The sequence below is a fragment of the Scyliorhinus torazame genome, chromosome 6 (assembly GCF_047496885.1).
Source record: "Scyliorhinus torazame isolate Kashiwa2021f chromosome 6, sScyTor2.1, whole genome shotgun sequence".
NCBI classification, from domain to species: Eukaryota; Metazoa; Chordata; class Chondrichthyes; order Carcharhiniformes; family Scyliorhinidae; genus Scyliorhinus; species Scyliorhinus torazame.
Window position 1 is genome coordinate 295,056,739 of NC_092712.1, and position 20,067 is coordinate 295,076,805.

The 20,067-nt window shown below is 50.1% G+C and overlaps 1 protein-coding gene across 9 annotated transcripts in view; it reads left to right on the forward strand.

Annotated features, from left to right (window-relative positions):
- plekhg4b (pleckstrin homology domain containing, family G (with RhoGef domain) member 4B) overlaps positions 1-4,541 on the forward strand; it is a 455,924-nt gene extending 451,383 nt beyond the window's left edge. For all 9 annotated transcript variants that reach the window (XM_072509880.1, XM_072509886.1, XM_072509884.1 and 6 more), the window contains one exon: positions 3,370-4,541. Coding sequence is in view for 1 of the 9 variants with exons in the window: in XM_072509886.1 (XP_072365987.1) it covers positions 3,370-3,375 (6 nt within the window). In the remaining 8 variants the exon portion in view is untranslated. The remainder of the gene's footprint in view (positions 1-3,369) is intronic.
- The last annotated feature ends 15,526 nt before the right edge of the window (positions 4,542-20,067 follow it).

A 20,067-nucleotide genomic window follows, 5' to 3' on the forward strand; every position in this document is an offset into this window, starting at 1 on the left:
TATAAAAAAAAATGCAGCTGCACTGAGCATGCGTGCCCGATCATCGGTGCACATGCGCATAGTTTTGCGCATAGAACATAGACAATACAGGCCCTTCGGCCCTCGATGTTGCGCTGACCTGTGAAACCAGTCTAAAGCCCACCTACACTATTCCCTTATCGTCCATATGTCTATCCAATGACCATTCGAATGCCCTTAGGGTTGGAGAGTCCACTACTGTTGCAGGCAGGGCATTCCACGCCCTTACTACTCTCTGAGTAAAGAACCTACTTCTGACATCTGTCCTATATCTATCTCCCCTCAATTATGTGCACCGATGATCGGGCACGCATGCGCTGTGCGGCCAAATTTTTAAAAAATCTGTTCCTGGCCATTTTGAAGGCCGCTGGCAGCCGGCATTATGAAAAGCCGGCTGCTGCGCGCGGATTTGCGCGATTGGGAGTGCCGCGACGGACGGCTCAGCGATCCTTCCGACACCTGCCGGCAACCCACCCGTGGGTCGTGCCCCTGAGTTTGCCAATGCCTGCATTAGGGTATGATAATGTAGTGGTCACATTATTGGAAATGTGAGGTATATCCTCACATGATCAGTTTGAGGATTTGAATTCAACTTATTTCGAATGAAGAAAGAAAAAGACAATATCAATATAAGTGATGATCAACCTGTCAGATTGTCCTCAAAACTCGATTGGTACATTAATGTCCTTAAAGGAATAAATCCTTACCCAATCTGGCCTACTGTGACTTCAGTCGCATATCAATACCTTTGACTTATAAAAGACCTCTTAAGTGATCTAGGAAGGCTTCACTCCAAGAAGAAGGCACTACACCTTCTCATGACAACTTGGGATGGACAATGAATGCAGCAATGCCCATACATGATAATGAGTTGAAGAAACATTCATAGAATAGATAGCCTTACTGTGCAGAAGGAGGTCATTCGGACCAACAATCTGGACCGACCCTCCGAAAGATCACCCCAACCAATGCCCACACTCCCACCATATCTCTGTAACCCCATCTAACCTTTGGACAGGAAGGGGTAATTTAGCATGGCTACTCCGCCTAACCTGCTCATTTTTGGACTGTGGGAGGAAGCCGGATCACCCGGAGGAAACCTGCGCAGACACGGGGAGAACGTGCAAATTCCGTACAGACAATGACCCAAGGTCGGAACGGAGCCCGGGTCCCTGCACTGTGAGGCAGCAGTGCTAACCACTGTGCCACCGTGGTTCCCATTGTTTGAAACTCTGAGTTTATGCAGTCAACTGTCACATGTGCTTCCTCAACTACACAGAACATGTTTTAGAAATCAGTTATTTTCATCAAAATTTCCACTGAAACCATCCATCTCACACCTTTTCCCTCTTATTGGTCACTCTACTCAATCCGCTCCTGTACTGTCTGTTGCCTCTTGATCATCGGTCCTGACTTTCCTTTTTTATTAAATTTAGAGTACCCAACTATTTTTTCCAATTAAGGGGTAATTTAGCATGTCCAATACACTTACCCTGTGCATCTTTGGGTTATGGGAGTGAGACCCACGCAGACACGGGGAGAATGTGTTAACTCCACGCAAACAGTGACCCGGGGCCAGGATTGTACCCGGGCTCTTGCTGCCGTGAGGCAGCAGTGCTAACCATTGTGCCACCGTGCTGCCCCCGGTCCTGACTTTCCAAGGTCTTTTTTTATGCAAAACTTTTTCGTTATTCCAGCTTTCAATTTCTGGTCACATTTTCTTTTCTAATTGCAAGATGTACATTAGGGCAGCACGGCAGCACAGTGGTGAGCACAGTTGCCATTCCCGGCATGGGTCACTGTCTGTGTGGAGTCTGCACGTTCTCCCCGGGTTTCCTCCGGGTGCTCCGGTTTCCTTCCACAGTCCAAAAATGTGCAGGTTCGGTGGATGGGCGATGATAAATTGCCCCTTAGTGTCAAAAAGGTTAGGTGGGGTTACTGGGTTACGGGGATAAGGTGCAGGCCTGGGTTTAAGTAGGGTGCTCTTTCCTAAGGGCCGGTGCAGACTCGATGGGCCAAATGGCCCCCTTCTGCACTGTAAATTCTACAATTCTACGATTGTGTAAAATATGTCAGAGTTATTTCTCTTTCTCTCTCTCTCTCTTTCTACAGCCTCCCACGGGGGATTTTCTTTCTATAATACACTGCTCTTTATCGAAGAGAATCTCATGAAGGGGATGCATGTATTCTGACTGACCCATTGATGTCTTTGATAACCAGCGTTTATTGTTTCTCAGTTTTTATTTTTGTTTTTACCTTAATTCCTCCTCCCTGCCCCCAACAGCAGCAAACAAAACATTGGGGTTCAGTTCTGGGTGGAGTGGAATTGAAGGACAGAGAACATAAGTTAAATTTATATAGACTCTTGGTGAGGCCACAGAGTGGACAACGATCGCCATTTTATAAGAAGGAATGGAGAATTTACAACAAAGATTTCCTGGACTGATACCAGAATCACGAGGTTATATCTATGAAGAAATATTGAACAGGCTGGGCACCTTCTCCATAAAAGACAAGTCTGAGGGGTGACTTGATAGAGATCTTTAAAATTTATGAAGAGGTTCTCAATAAGATAGATGTAGAGAAGATGTTTCCCTTGTGGGGGAGTGCAAATGCCCAGGCAATCAATGTGAAATTGTCACTGATAAATCCATTAAGAATGGAATGCTCTCCTTCATTGGCAGAGGTGTAGAATATAAAAGTAAGGATATCATATTGGTGAGGCCATAAAACACTGGTGAGACCACACCTGGAGTATTGTGTGCAGTTCTAATCACCATATTGCAGGAAGGACGTTATTGCTATGGAGAGAGTGCAGAAGAGGTTTACAAAAACGTTGCACGAGCTAAAAAAGTGTAGCTGTGAGGAGAGATCGAATAGGTTGAGGTTACGTTCATTAGAACAAAGAAGGGTAACTTAATTGAGTTGTACAAAATTATGAGGGGAAGAGATAGAGTGGACAGGATAAAATTATTTCCCTTGATGGAGAATTCTAGAACCATGGGACATTGATTTGAGATAAATGACAGAAGGTGTAGAGGGGACATGAGGAAGAACTACGCAGAGGGTAGTAGGAGCCTGGAATTTGCTGCCCGAATTGGTAGAGATTGACTGATTTTTGTTGGTCAAGCATACTATGTAACATGGAACCAAGGCAGACATCAAGGAGTTGATATATAGATCAACCATGAACCAAATGAATAGCAGATCATACTCAAAGAGCTGGATGGTCCACTCCTGTTCTTATGACCCTCAGCCACACCGTAACATTTTGAAGGCCGAGAATGTTCCAGTTGAATTATTTGAAGGCGTTGTACACTTCTATTAAATGATGACCTCTTGTTTTATCAGCTGTGAGCAGTCTGTCCCATGGATCACCTTACCAACAGAGTAAAGAAGTCGGGCCCAGCTCCTAAGATATTGGCACCTTCAAACTGCACACTCTGTTTGTTCCGATGATCACTCTGCCACCCCAAGCAAGAACAGATGCGACAGCCATGAAATCCGAAACAAGATGGATAAATGGGAGAATGTGTAGGACTGCCTGAAACAGACCCTGCAATCAAGGGACATCCCATCTCATACTGAAAAAGGACATGAGAGATACACTTCAGCCCAAGCAATAAATGGGAAATAACTACACCATGTACATATGCATATAATAATGATTATCTTTTTTACAGCTCACTTTTAATTTTTTTCATTGCGTTCTGTAAATAACAAGGTGCTGTCTCTGCATAACCTTTTTTCTTGTGCAATTTGTGGTTGCTGTAGCTTCTGAAACTGCAAAACTGTAAATGTAGATTAATTCACCACTGCAGCTAGTGTACAAATCAAATTGTGTGGTAGCATTTATATTTGTGTTAATATTTATTTTTAATTGCTTCATATGTCCCCCCCCGCCCCCCCCTCCTAAATCACGTCCACTGTATCTCTCCTTCTTGGGAATCCAAGAATGATATGATCAAGATGTGATTTGAAACACTGTTCTTTTAGTTGTTTCATTTCCCAGCAAGAGATCATTGATGTGTTATTTGAATTGAGCCAATTATATTTTGAACACTTTTGACTGGAGATAGTTGCAAGGAGGTGAACCTCAAAAGCAGTTGCCTCCATTATAATCAAATAGTCTGACTGTGTAAAAGATCAGATATCGACATGTATTCAGTGAGTCCGCAGATTAGAAAACAAGATACGAGCATTCTTGGATTGCTGCAATTATCTTTTGTTTGCTTCTGCTCCATCCACTAATGCCTTACAGTAAATGCTCTTGTATATTTATGTCCAAGTGTCCAACGCCATTAAAACCCTGAACCACTTTTCTCCATTATGTGCCGATCAAAGGTCCTACCCGTTTATATATATATTTAATCATGTACAGCTGATACAGCTCAAAATAGTTGGCAAGTTTAACCAATTGTGACCCTTCATGACCAGACTGAATATTATTTTTCACTATCTGAAAGCCTATTTTATGACTTAAGGTTTGTAGCAAATAAAAGGAACTTCTGTCTTTAGACTAAGTTCCCCGGCTGTGGTTTTTATTCCCAGTTATCATCACATTTAATTTTATTTTCTCTCCTCAACAATTACAAATCGCATTTGTGTAGCGCCATTCGGGTGAGTGTAGCAAAACTTACCAAAGTCATGGAGCATAATCAAAAATTAACCACGAGTTAAAGAAGGAGACATTGATGATAAGTTACTGGGTGATAGCGAGGACGGTTCCATTAATACCAGCAGCCTTACTAATGGCCATTGTTCTGATCATTGGCAATGAGTGGTAGAAGATCACATGTGCACAAGAGTGCCATCCTCTCCTTACTTGGCACCCAAGCAGTGCACTTTGTTGTGTTCTGTTGTCTTGCCCTTGCAATGATATATACAGATCTGCGGATGACTTACTCAGAATGATGTTTATTAGTTAACACGTGGAAGGATAACATACAGAATCTATACAGACTGGGTTTCTCTGGAGCTACCCGATGTGCGACTGTCCTTGTGTACGCCTTACTACCAACTGCTGATACCCTGCTGGTGGGAGGTCGCATTGCTGAGTGTATGCAATATAATTCACAGGCATATCACCACACTTTGTATCGCAGGACACCGACTAGCAATCAGTACACACTTATCATCAAACTCCAACCTATCACCCTCTCAAACTGCATCCCCTCAATTTCTTAATTTCCACCCCCTCAATATCCTGCCAGTTACAATTGTAAGGTTCATAAGGTTATTATACTTTGACTGTAGCTTTAAATTTTGGACAATTCAAGGGGGTCGTCCGATCTGTTCTGCCTGCCACTGAGTCTGGGTGGTTTGATTGTGAGAAATCAAAGAAAGGCTTAGATTGTTTTACTGGGCAGAAGGTGCAAATGATTTATGCTTTTAGACAATGGCAGCAGTCTCTGGAGTTGCAATGAGTAGACTGTGAGTCTCCGAAAGACCCATGAAGATACCGGGGTATAAACAGTTATGCTGTAAACTGTCCATTTACTTCTAAGGTGAAAGGGAGTTGAGGTCAAGAACAGCTAAATAGGGAAGAGGGCAGAGGAAGTAACTTTTGAGACCAGAGGCTGGGTTCTCCGCTGTCGGGTTTCTCCGTTGCGCCGGCAGCGCACCCACGCGCGGGGATTTCCCGACGGCGTGGGCCTGCCCACAATAGGAAACCCCATTGGCCAGCTGGCGGCACGGAAAATCCCGCTGCCAGCGCTGGTGCGCCGCACCAGAAACCTGGTGAAGCGGGACGGAGAATCCCGCCCCATGTTTTAAAAAATTCATTCACGGAATGTGAATGTCGCTGGCGAGGCCAGTATTTAGTTCCCTTCCCTCAGGTGGTGGCGAGCTGCCTTCTTGAACTGCTGCAGTTCATGTGTTGCAGGTTGTAGCGCACAAAGACTCCGAGAGACGAATAGAGTGAAGTCGATGAGGCTTTATTAAGCGTGTCTGTTCCCCCGCAGCTCTGTAGTAGACTGGCCTGCGGGGGAGGACTCCGGCTTCTTATACTCCGCCTTCAGGGCGGAGCTAGAGGTCAACGGCCAACCAGGACCCGGGATCTGTCAGCCAATGACATTAGGGCTTCCAGTCCCACATGACCCCTAATACATACTACCACATTCACCCCTTGTCAAAAATGAACCCGGCGGGGTGATGCTTCGCATGGTGGTAAGGGTTTACAGGGCTGGTCCTGGGAGGAAAACATTCATATGGCAATACAGTATGTACAATTTTGTCCTGTTTCAACTATTTACAGAAGGTATCGGGAGAAAAAGCAAAATGTTCTTGTGAAAAGTACATATATTGATTTAGATCGACGCCACGAGTCGGTCGGGCGGTCTGGTCGTCCGTGTCGATCGCCTCGGCCCCGGTGGTGGTGGTGTTTGTTCCGGTGTTGTCGTCTCCGGGAGCCTTACGGTTTCAGCTTGGGCTTTATTCTTGGTCGGGCCTGGGGGGAGGGGGACCGATCCTCCTGGGAAGGGGGCGGTCGCGGGGTGCGGCGGTGGCAGGAAGGGGGGGGGGGTTGGGTGAATGGTGTCGGGGGTGTGTGTGTGTTGCCGGCGGGCGCCAGATCTCGCAGGGAGACCGTGTCATGTCGGCTGTCGGGGTACTCCACGTAAGCGTACTGCGGGTTCGCGTGGAGGAGGTGAACCCTTTCGACCAACGGGTCCGCCTTCTGTGCCCGCACATGCTTTCGGAGCAAGATGGGTCCTGGGGCTGCCAGCCAGGTCGGCAGCGACGTTCCAGAGGAGGACTTCCTAGGGAAGACAAGGAGACGCTCATGAGGCGTTTGATTAGTGCTCGTACATAATAACGACCGGATGGAGTGGAGAGCGTCCGGGAGGACCTCCTGCCACCGTGAAACTGGGAGGTCCCTGGACCGTAGGGCCAGTAGGACGGTCTTCCAGACCGTGCCGTTCTCCCTCTCTACTTGCCCATTCCCTCGGGGGTTGTAGCTGGTCGTCCTGCTTGAGGCTATGCCCTTGCTGAGCAGGAACTGGCGCAGCTCGTCACTCATGAAAGAGGACCCCCTGTCGCTGTGGACGTATGCAGGGCAACCGAACAGTGTGAAGATGGTGTTCAGGGCTTTAATGACTGTGGCCGCGGTCATGTCAGAGCAGGGGATGGCGAATGGGAAGCAAGAGTACTCGTCCACCACATTAAGGAAGTATGTGTTGCGGTCGGTGGAGGGGAGGGGCCCTTTGAAATCCAGACTAAGGCGTTCAAAGGGGCGGGAAGCCTTAATCAGGTGCGCACCATCCGGCCTGAAAAAATGCGGTTTGTATTCTGCGCAGATGTGGCAGTTCCTTGTGACTGTACGGACCTCCTCTAAAGAGTATGGGAGGTTGCGGGACTTGATAAAGTGGAAAGACCGAGTGACCCCCGGGTGGCAGAGGTCCTCGTGGAGGGTTTGGAGGCGGTTAATTTGTGCGTTGGCCCATGTGCCGCGGGATAGGGCATCGGACGGCTCCTTCAGCTTTCCGGGACGATACAAGATCTCGTAGTTGAAGGTGGAGAGCTCGATCCTCCACCTTAAGATCTTGTCGTTTTTGATTTTGCCCCGCAGTGCATTATCGAACATGAAGGCTACCGACCGTTGGTCGGTGAGGAGAGTGAATCTCCTGCCGGCCAGGTAATGCTTCCAATGTCGCACAGCTTCCACTATGGCTTGGGCTTCCTTTTCCACTGAGGAGTGGCGGATTTCTGAAGCGTGGAGGGTTCGGGAGAAAAAGGCCACGGGTCTGCCCGCTTGGTTAAGGGTGGCCGCTAGAGCTACGTCGGAGGCGTCGCTCTCGACCTGGAAGGGGAGGGACTCGTCGATGGCACGCATCGTGGCCTTTGCGATATCCGCTTTGATGCGGCTGAAGGCCTGGCAAGCCTCTGTCGACAGGGGGAAGGTCGTGGTCTGTATTAGAGGACGGGCCTTGTCTGCGTACTGGGGCACCCACTGGGCATAGTATGAAAAGAACCCCAGGCAGCGTTTCAGGGCTTTTGAGCAGTGCGGGAGGGGAAATTCCATGAGGGCACGCATACGTTCGGGATCGGGGCCTATTATCCCATTGCGCACTACGTAGCCCAGGATGGCTAGCCGGTTGGTGCTAAAAACGCACTTGTCCTCATTGTACGTGAGGTTCAAGGCTTTAGCGGTCTGGAGGAATTTTTGGAGGTTGGCGTCGTGGTCCTGCTGGTCGTGGCCGCAGATGGTTACATTGTCGAGATACGGGAACGTGGCCCGCAACCCGTGTTGATCAACCATTCGGCCCATCTCTCGTTGGAAGACCGAGACACCGTTTGTGACGCCAAATGGGACCCTTAGGAAATGGTACAATCGCCCGTCTGCCTCGAAGGCTGTGTACTTGCGGTCACTTGGGCGGATGGGGAGCTGATGGTAGGCGGACTTGAGGTCCACGGTGGAAAAGACTTTATATTGGGCAATCCGATTAACCATGTCGGATATGCGGGGGAGAGGGTACGCGTCTAGTTGTGTGTACCTGTTGATGGTCTGGCTATAGTCTATGACCATCCTTTGCTTCTCCCCTGTCTTCACTACTACCACCTGTGCTCTCCGGGGACTATTGCTGGCCTGGATTATGCCTTCCTTTAGTAGCCGCTGGACTTCGGACCGAATGAAGGTCCGGTCCTGGGCGCTGTACCGTCTGCTCCTAGTGGCGACGGGTTTGCAATCCGGGGTGAGGTTCGCAAACAAGGACGGGGGGTTGCACCTTGAGGGTTGCGAGGCCGCAGATAGTGAGTGGGGGTATTGGGCCGCCAAATTTGAAGGTAAGGCTCTGTAGATTGCACTGGAAGTCTAATCCCAGTAATGTCGGGGCGCAGAGTTGGGGAAGGACGTGTAGCTTGTAGTTTTTGAACTCCCTCCCCTGCACCGTTAGGGTAACTATGCAGAAACCTTTAATCTGTACGGAGTGGGATCCTGCAGCTAGGGAAATCTTTTCTGCGCTGCGTTAGGTGGTCAAGGAACAGCGTCTTACCATGTCGGGGTGGATAAAGCTCTCCGTGCTCCCGGAGTCGACTAGGCATGGTGTCTCGTGCCCGTTTATTAGCACCGTTGTCGTCGTCGTCTGGAGTGTCCGGGGCCGAGCTTGGTCGAGCGTTATTGAAGCGAGACGTGGTTGTAGTAGTGGAGCGTCTTCCTCGAACCCTGTGCAGCCGTCGACACTGGAGTCCGTTGTTGCCGCCCAAGATGGCGTCGGGGATGAACAAAATGGCTGCCCCCATACATCGCACGTGGCTGGGGGGTCACAAGATGGCGGTGGGGTGGACAAAATGGCCGCCCCCATGCATCGTACAGGTCTGGGGTGGTCCAAGATGGCGGCGCCCTTCCTCCCCTCGTGGTGGCCGGGACCCAAAATGGCGGCGTCTGCGGGTCGCACATGGGGCGCTGGGGGGGTTGGGGAGCGTTAGGAACGCGCGGGGCTCCCTCATCTCTGGGGACAGCGGTGGTCGGGACCCAAATTGGTAGCGCCGGCGGGTCATACGTGGGGCGCGGGGGGGGGGGAGTTTGGGGGGGCGTTAGAGCCGCGCAGAACTCCCTCTTCTCTGGGGAGAGCGGTGGTCGGGACCCAAAGTGGTAGCGCCGGCGGGTCATACATGGGGCGCGGGGGGGGGGTTGGGGAGCGTAAGCGGCGTGCAGGGCGCCCTGTTCTCCCGGGACCGCGGTGGTTGAGACCCAGAGTGGCTGCGCCTGCGGGTCGTACATGGGGCGCTGGGGGGGTTGGGGAGCGTAAGCGGCATGCAGGGCTCCCTGTTCTCCCGGGACAGCGGCGACCTCGCGGGACCGGCACACAACCGTGAAATGGCCCTTTTTCCCGCAGCTCTTGCAGATTGCTGCGCGGGCCGGGCAGCGCTGCCGGGGGTGTTTCGCCTGGCCGCAGAAATAGCAGCAGGCGCCCCCGGTGCGACTTGGCGTTTGGACCGCGCAAGCCTGTGGGGTGTCCGGGGGTGGGGTGGGTTTATCGCGACGGGTACGTACGGAGCCCAATGGGCTGCCGCGCGGTCGGGGCCGTAGGCGCGGGTATTACGCGCGGCCACGTCTAGGGAGGCTGCTAGGGCCCGTGCCTCTGAGAGTCCTAGCGACTCTTTTTCTAGAAGTCTTTGGCGGATTTGGGAGGAGTTCATACCTGCCACAAAAGCATCGCGCATTAACATGTCCGTGTGTTCATTTGCGTTCACCGAAGGGCAGCTGCAGGCTCGTCCCAAAATTAGTAGCGCGGCGTAGAATTCATCTATCGATTCTCCGGGACTTTGCCGTCTCGTTGCGAGTTGATAGCGAGCGTAGATCTGGTTTACTGGGCGGACATAGAGACTTTTCAGTGCTGCGAACGCCGTCTGGAAATCCTCTGCGTCTTCGATGAAAGAGAAAATCTCCGTGCTTAACCTCGAGTGCAGGACCTGTAGTTTTTGGTCTTCTGTGACCCGGCCGGTGGCCGTTCTGAGGTAGGCCTCGAAACAAGTCTGCCAATGCTTGAAAGCTGCTGCCGCGTTCACTGCGTGGGGGCTGATCCTCAGGCATTCCGGGATGATCCTGAGCTCCATAGTCCTTTTTAGGCACGCTTAATAAATTGTAGCGCACAAAGACTCCGAGAGACGAATAGAGTGAAGTCGATGAGGCTTTATTAAGCGTGTCTGTTCCCCCGCAGCTCTGTAGTAGACTGGCCTGCGGGGGAGGACTCCAGCTTCTTATACTCCGCCTTCAGGGCGGAGCTAGAGGTCAACGGCCAACCAGGACCCGGGATCTGTCAGCCAATGACATTAGGGCTTCCAGTCCCACATGACCCCTAATACATACTACCACACAGGTACACCCACAGTGCTGTTAGGAAGAGAGCTCCAGGATTTTGACCCAGCAGCAGTGTGCAGGAAATGCTGATATATTTCCAAGTCAGGATGGTGAGTTGCTTGTGGGGGGGAAACTACTGTTGGTGTTCCCATATCATAGAATTTACAGTGCAGAAGGAGGCCATTCGGCCCATCGAGTCTGCACCGACTCTTGGAAAGAGCACCCTACCCAAGGTCAACACCTCCACCCTATCCCCATAACCCAGTAACCCCACCCAACACTAAGGGCAATTTTGGACACTAAGGGAAATTTATCATGGCCAATCCACCTAACCTGCACATCTTTGGACTGTGGGAGGAAACCGGAGCACCCGGAGGAAACACACGCACACACGGGGAAGATGTGCAGACTCCGCACAGACAGTGACCCAAGCCGGAATCGAACCTGGGACCCTGGAGCTGTGAAGCAATTGTGCTATTCACAATGCTACCGTGCTGCCCTTGACCTTCTTGACCTACCAGAGTCACATGCCGGAGGGAGATGGTCTCTTGCCAAAGATTTTGAGGATTCCAGGAGATTTGTCCTGGCATAACCAGGTGAAGAAGAAGCATTTTGCTTTACTATTGGCATGATGGCACAGTAGTTAGCACTGCTGCCTCACAGCGCCAGGGACACGGGTTTGATTCTGACCTTGGCTGACTGTGTGAAGTTTGCATTCTCTCCCCGTGTCTGCGTAGTTTCCTCTGGGTTCTCCGGCTTCCTCCCACAGTCCAAAAGTGTGTAGGTTAGGTGGATTAGCCGTGCTAAATTACCTCTTTGTGTCCAAACGTTAGGAGGGGTTACTGGGATAGGGCAGTGGACTGGGCTTAGGCATGGTGCACTTTCAGATGGTCAGTGCAGACTTGATGGACCCAATGGCCTCCTTCTGCACTGTAGGGATTCTGTAATTCTATGATTTAAGGAACACTCAAAAAATTGAGGAAAGCACCAGGAAATGACCACTTTAAAGTTATTATTTGGTGAAGTATGAATAGATGAACCGATTATAAGCTGGGATCTTGGAGACTATTTACCATAAGGACTGTTATTCAGTGGATGTGTGATGTGTGTTAAGTATAAAAGGGAATTGTTCCTCTCTGTAGTTTAAAGTATACGTTGCCCAAAAAATAGTGTTTAGCCAATGCTGCTTTTTAGTCATTTGTTACAGTAAAAGCTTTAAAATATGACATCTTGCCATGTCATTCATTCAGCTAAAACACTCTGCAGAGATCATCAGCGGGATTCTCCGACCCCTCGCCAGGTGGGAGAATCGCCGGGGGTCGGCGTGAATCCCGCCCACACCGTCCTCCCAATTCTCCCGCCCCCCAAAAACTGGCCCGGCGTGAGTCGCGCCGCCCGCCGCGGAGATTGGCGGGGTCCAGCGCGACTCAATAGATACTGGGGCCGCCCAAATTCTCCGGCTCGCAATGGGCCGAAGTCCCACCCATCTGTAGCCGGTCCCGCCGTCGCAAATTAGAGTAGGTCCCTTACCGGCAGGAACTGGCGGCACGGGTGGGCTCCGGGGTTCCTGGAAGGTCACGGGGGGATCTGGCCCCGGAAGGTGCCCCCACGGTGGCCTGGCCTGCGGTCAGGGCCTACCGATCCGCGGGCGGGCCTGTGCCGTGGGGGCATTCTATTGTTCTGCACCAGAGGCTGCGGTCTTCCGCCATTCCCGGTGCAGAAGCGAATCCCTCTGCGCATGCGCGGGGATGACGGCAGCACGCGCTGGCACTCCTGTGCATGCGCCAACTCGCGAAGGCCGGCGGAGGTCCTTCGGCACCGGTTGGCATGGCGCAAAGCCCCTTTCCCGCCGGCTTTCCCGCCGGCCGGCGGGGAGCAAACCACTCCGGGGCGGGCCTAGCCCCTGAAGGTGCGGAGGATTCCGCGCCTTTGGGGCGGCCCGACGCCGGAGTGGCTCACGCCACTCCATCCCGCCGGGACACCCCGCCCCGCTGGGTAGGGCAGAATCCCCCCTCATAACATTTCACCCAATCAAATCCTATCTCCTCATTCTCTCAAACCACTCACTCTCTCAAATTCCATTCACTCACCCTCTGAAACTCCATCTCTATCCCCTCATGCTCTCAAACTCCATTCACTCATTCTCTCAAACTCTATCTCCTCACTCAAACTCCATTCTCTCATTCTCTAAAACTCTATCCTGCACTCTCTTAAACTCCATTCCTTCACTCTAAACAGTAGATGGATAGAATTGAAATCTTGTGAAGGTGACAGGGGTAAAAGGGTAAAGGTAAAGTCGCCATATTCCCAGATGACCGGAGGCCGCTTTCCCCTTTGAGGGGGAGAGCTGGCTGGTGGTGATTTAACCTGAGGATCACCACACCTCAGGCGAGGGTTGAGAAGGGAGGGCCTTCATAAATAACCTCAGCCTGTACAGGAGTTGAATATCCGCTGCTGGCCTTGCTTTGTATCATGAACCAGCTGCTTAGCCAAGCGAGATAAACCTTTGAATGAAGTAACCGCCCCCCCAAGCACCCCACCCTCTCCTCGGAGCCCACAAACAAACATGCCGGGTATTGTATTTCATGACCGCCCCATGAGGAACCTCTGCATAGTGGCAACGGGACAAGACCCTTAAGTGGGCATTAATTGCCATTGACACAGGCCCGGAAATTGGAGACTAACAGCAGCATCAAACTATAGTTATTCACAACCAATCATCCATTATGATTGAAATATTTGGCTGTGCATTTGACAAGTGAAATCAAGTGAAGAAATGACTGGATTAACAAGAAGAGAAGTATTCAGGAAGATGGAGGTAAGTCAAGCCATCTTGAAGACTCTCTAAGCACTGATGACTTTATTGCCTTTGATCATTTCTAAATGTCCAACTGTCAATGAGTACATCGCTGAACTGAAAACCAGTCGGGATTAGAGTGAGGAAAGTGAAGACTTTCAGAACATGATGAAGGGGATTGAAAAACAAAAGATTGTCCATTGGGGACTGGGCATCACTGGAGCCTCTGTTTACATTCATAACAAATGTGTTAGTTTGGAACATTGATAGTACTGTGGCATCTATTTGAGACAACTGTGAGGTCAAGCCCCATTCGATGTAATCTAGGTTGATAACCCGGCGTAGTACTGTGCGGTTTGGATGTGTTCTTTTCCATAAGATTCTAAACCAAGACTCCATGTACCAAATGAAATTAAACTAGAGATTGGGGGGGAAGGGAAAGTCAGAGAACCAAGAGGTGAAGTAATCAGTGGGAAGCGTAGCTGCTTAGGAATACAAAAAAGCACGAAAAGACAGAACTCAGGAGAGGTTACGATAGTCCCGATCCCACAAAATATGACACAGTGTATGGAAAGGCTCAGTAAACCAAGGTCCACCACAGTAAGAAAACAAAAAGGGACAGTCAATAGAGAATTAAAGGTGCTATATTTAAATGCGCGCAGTGTACGGAACAAGGTAGATGAGCTTGTGGCCCAGATTGTGACTGGCAGGTATGATGTGGCAGACATCACAGAGACGTGGTTGCAGGGGGTTCAGGACTGGCATTTAAACATCCAGGGATTCACAACCTATCGAAAAGACAGAGAGGTGGGTAGAGGGGGTGGGGTTGCCTTGTTAATTAGGAATAAAATTAAATCAATAGCACTAAACGACATAGGGTCAGATGATGTGGAGTCTGTGTGGGTAGAGTTGAGGAACCACAAAGGCAAAAAAACCATAATGGGATTTATGTACAGGCCTCCTAACAGTGGTCAGGGCCAGGGGCACAAAATGCACCACGAAATAGAAAGTGCATGTCAGAAAGGCAAGGTCACAGTGATCATGGGGGACTTCAATATGCAGGTGGACTGGGTAAATAATGCTGCCAGTGGACCCAAGGAAAGGGAATTCATTGAATGTTTACAGGAGGGCTTTTTGGAACAGCTTGTGATGGAGCCCACGAGGGAACAGGCCATTCTGGACTTAGTGTTGTGTAATGAGCCAGACTTGATTAAAGATCTTAAAGTAAGGGAACAGTTAGGAGGCAGTGATCATAATATGGTAGAATTCAATCTCCAATTTGAAAGAAAGAAGGTAGAATCAGATGTAAAGGTGTTACAGTTAAATAAAGGTAACTACAGGGACATGAGGGAGGAACTGACGAAATTCGACTGGGAGCAGAGCCGAGTGGGAAAGACAGTAGAACAGCAATGGCAGGAGTTTCTGGGAGTAATTGAGGACACAGTACATCCCAAAGAAAAGAAAGGTTACCAGAGGGGGGATTAGGCAGCCATGGCTGACAAAGGAAGTTAGGAATGCATCAAAGCAAAAGAGGAAGCCTATAATGTGGCAAAGAGTAGTGGGAAGTCAGAAGAGTGGGAAGGCTACAAAAACAAACAGAGGATAACAAGAGAGAAATAAGGAAAGAGAGGATCAATTATGAAGGTAGGCTAGCCAGTAACATTAGGAATGATAGTAAAAGTTTCTTTAAATACATTAAAAACAAACGGGAGGCAAAAGTAGACATTGGGCCGCTCCAAAATGACGCTGGTAATCTAGTGATGGGAGACAAGGAAATAGCTGAGGAACTAAACAAGTACTTTGCGTCAGTCTTCACAGTAGAAGACATGAGTAATATCCCAACAATTCAGGAGAGTCAGGGGGCAGAGTTGAATATGGTAGCCATCACAAAGGAGAAAGTGCTAGAGAAACTAAGAGGTCTAAAAATTGATAAATCTCCGGGCCCAGATGGGCTACATCCTTGATTTCTCGAGGAATTACGCGCTATGGAGAGAGAGCGGGTAAATGGAGTTGAAATCAGCCATGATTGAATGGTGGAGTGGACTCGATGGGCCGAATGGCCTTACTTCCGCTCCTATGTCTTATGGTCTTATGAAGTATACATCAAAGAGTATGGGAGCAATTCAACAACCGCGTTGTACCCGACGTGGATCTGGGCGCGCCGGATAAATAGTGGGAAAGGCCAAAATTGAGATTTGCGCTGGGCGCAAACCGTTTTGAGATTCCACTGGCCCGCTCTCGATGGGGAGTTCTGGATCTCACTCAAAGACAGAGAGGATATCATTACCCCTCATTTGCATTCATTTCAATCTCATTAGCGAGATTGAAGTCAAATGCGGCGTCCTCCCGGGAATTACTCGACTCCACAGCAAGAAAGCACGAGGGTGTCATTTAGTACTCCTTTTCAAAAACGTGAAGCTGGCGTGATAACTTCTGAAGGGAAGTGAGGAGGTGAGTAGCCATTTCCATTTTCCGGCATTCAGCTCAAGGGAACCGGAGCTGCTGCCCCAATGCTCAGAGGGTGGGGGTGGGGGTTGGGGGGGGGGGGGGGGGCGGAGAGATGACCCTCGGGGGTCTTGGGCTCAGTCAGGGGGCTGAAGCATTCTAGGTCAGGGGTTGCCCCTGGGCTGGGAAGGGTGAGAGATTTTGTGTCTGTGAGGCTTTCAATCCATCTTTAAATATTCTGGAGACCCACAACAGGGACAATTACAGCTGCAGCCTGTCTGACCTACCAAACACTCCCAGGACAGAGCCATTCTCCAGCTTCTCGGAGGAAAGTCTATTTTACCCCCCTTTGACTGTGAGCAGCCTCTAACTTCATAGCTGAAGACTATTTCAAATGAGGAATTAATCTTGCTAGTTGTGATTGCACTTCACACTCCTCAACTCTCAAGTGCCTCCTCAAGGGCCCACATGCCATGTCTCAGAGGATGATTAGTGCACTGCATGTCAAGCAAACTTTGATGCCTGAACAGTTTGCCTGGACCCTAGGAACGCCAGCACTATAGAGGCAGCTGCCAACAATCAAACAGTAAAGAGGAGGCTGTGGTATTATCAGAACTATCAGAACTGCAAGGGTTAATGAAGTGCCGAGAGTAGTCACTCGAGGGAGCTACAGTGACAACTGTAGCACACTGGGCTAAATCGCTGGCTTTTAAAGCAGACCAAGGCAGGCCAGCAGCACAGTTCAATTCCCGTACCAGCCTCCCCGAACAGGCGCCGGAATGTGGTGACTAGGGGCTTTTCACAGTAACTTCATTTGAAGCCTACTTGTGCCAATAAGCGATTTTCATTCATTCATTCATATAAGGCAGTAATGCTGAGCCTTGTGGGAGAGTGTATTCAGGAGTCAGCTAGTGAGAGTCAGAAGTACAAATAGTGCAGGTCGTAGTTTAAACCAGCAGTGAGATTAGCTGTAGATGAGTGTAGATGTTCTAAATCAACTATGTATTCTTTAGGAGTACGTGTTGAATCCAAGTTAGTAGTGTTAATAAATGTATAGCTTTGTTTAACTTAAAGCTATCTTGTGCTCTTTGTGAACACTACGTCAAAAATCCTGAAATAAGCAACACAAAGAACACCACAGAGACCTTCAGCACTAGGACCCTCTCGCGACCAAAGGGTAAGTGTATGGGTAAGGGGAGGGCACCTGAACATGGCCTCCCTAATGATCCCGGCAGAGGCCTGGTGCCTGGAGGCTCTTGATGTGGCCAGCGGTGAGTGTGCAGAGCAAGGTTTGCCAGTACAACTGGCTCTTTGGATGGCACTCTGAGAGAAGGTGGGACACGTAAGGGTGGGGGAGACTCAGGGGATTTGAGGGTCCCGACATGGAAGCCCTAACTGATTGCCGGTCTATCTCCCTCCAATTCCTTACAGATAAAAAAAATGGTTGCTGGCATCGATCGCGCAGTGCTGCGTTGCTGGTGGCAGACAAGGCAGTCAAAAGCCGAAACAGGCAGAAGCAACGACACACACTGGAGGCAGCACATGCTGGGGGCCATCCATATGGTTGAGGAGGAACCCAAGGGGAGGCCAGCAACGGCACAAGGTGTACAGGCTTCATTAGTCATTTGATGAGCTGATGACATCATGTGCCACAGAAGACTGTGTCGCAGCAGAGAGACATTGTGGCAACTGTGCCATGCCCTCGTGGACTTGGCACCCCATGAAGGAGGAGGACACCCGCTCCCAGTGACAAATGTTGAATTCTTTACCCGTCAGTCTGGCCTCAATAAAACTCGAGATGGATTTGTAGGCATAGTATTATTTATTTTTAACCAACTTGCAAGTCTGACTCGCTTCTCAGGGACACAGAACACAGAACCAGTCTCCTGGACCCCTTGGAAACGAATGAGGAAGGAGACAAAGGGATTTTTGCAAATACATTCAAATGGCATCAAGTTTCACATACAGATTCCCATAGGTCATCCTATACCCCTCCTGACCTGGCCATACATCCTAATTGGCTCACTTCTCATTCCTTAACCCTGGGCCTCTTGTTACCCAGCATCCTTTTCCCATCCTCTACCAGACACCCCTCCCCCTTCCTTGCCATGCTTTTTGTGAACTCACTAGAATTAAACTGGCCTACATCTACATTACTGTAACTAATATTTAAACTAACTATTTTATATCACATTCAACATTCCCTCGTTTTATCATTTCATGATAACCTATCTATTCAATCCATAGCTACGGCCCCTCATCTAAAAAGATTTGTCGCTGCATTTCCAATTCCTGTCCGTACAGGTGGGGAACAGACATGTTATATTCGTTTCCACCTCTACCAGCAAACAGCCGTACTCGTCACTGCCGAAAAAATTCTAGTACGACCGGGTGTCTCTATTGGGAGTGAAGTGGCGAGGTTTGTACGCCCTCCACCGTTGCAGCCTATCATACTGTGAGTGGAAATTTTCCCAAGGAAGGGGAAGGCAAATAGCCGGTGGTGCTGAACCCGGATCGTAAGGAAGAGTGACTTGTTCGGGCGGTGGCTCGGTACGCTGACAATGAACCACCGTTTGGGGAGTGCCCCAAAGCGGTGAAGCAGAAAATAACCTAGACACCGATGCGGGGTTCGGGTAGCAGACAACCCGTCCCTGGCCATACAAGCGGTGGTAAATCTGGGAGAAGAGATTCATACTACAGGGGTTTTCCTCAGTCTGGGTCCTAAATGAATTAAGTGTATCTCCTGATAACCTATGTGTCATGATATTCAGATAAACATCATGGTGCAAACACACATACACACTGATGGACAGATCAACGGACCAATCTACACACGCACGTGATGTTCACAGCCAATCACAAGCAAGGGCACACGCACTATAAAACGGGGAACACAACAGTTCCCGCTCATTCCAGCAGGAGACAGCTCAGGGCACAGAGCTCACAGCAAGCCACTCAGACATTCACCATGTGCTGAGTGCCTCTCCAAGATAGTGTTAGGGCTGGGTCCACAGGTTAAAGGGTAATGAACAAACCACAATAACAAGTTTACAGATGTTGTTATTGATAGTAATAAAACAGAGTTGCACCATCTGCAACCGTGTTGGTTCGTCTGTGTAGCAGAGCACCCAACACGACATAGTACCAGGTTTGGAATCCAGCAACTGTGAGACCTACCTACACATCTTCAGGAATCCGCCATCCTGCGCCATGGACACCATCAGCTCGCCGCAGCCGCTCCAGATCGCTGGAAACCTCGGCGTCAACTGGAAGCTGTTTAAACAGCGCTTCCAATTCTTCCTGCAAGCCACATAAAGGAAGAATGCTTCGGACACCAGGAAAATCGCCCTCCTCCTCTCCACGGCAGGGCAACACGCCATCCACATCTACAACTCCCTGGTGTTCACAGAAGGTGAGGACAAGACGAAGTACAAGACGGTCCTTCTTCAACTCGAGCAACACTTCAGCGTCGAGGTAAATGAGAGTTTCGAGAGGCACCTCTTCCAGCAGCGCCTGCAGGGTAAGGATGAGCCTTTTCAATCTTTCCTAACACACCTCCGTATCCTCGCACAGTCCTGCGGTTACGAGGCCACCTCCGATTCCATGATTGAGGACCAGATAGTTTTTGGGGTCACCTCGGGCACCCTACGCCAGCAGCTCCTCAAAATTAAAAGCCTCACCCTAGCCACCGCCATCGAAGCATGCGTCCTCCATGAAAACGCGACCAGCCGCTACTCCCAATTCCAGGCGGCCGAATCGGCATGGCAGGGGTCCTACGCGGCCAAATCGGCAAGGCAGGGGTCCTACGAGGCCGAGCGGGTCCAGGCGATCAAATTCCTCCCGGCCCGCCGCCCGGACGAGGGCGACCACTTCGCGTGCTTTCCGCGGCCTCCCGGCAAAAGAGACGTCGACGCAGAGGGATGTGACGCGCAGGCGCGCTCTACGCAGGACCGAACTGCGCATGAGCGGTGGCGCAACAAATGCCATGACGTCACGACGTGCGGCAACT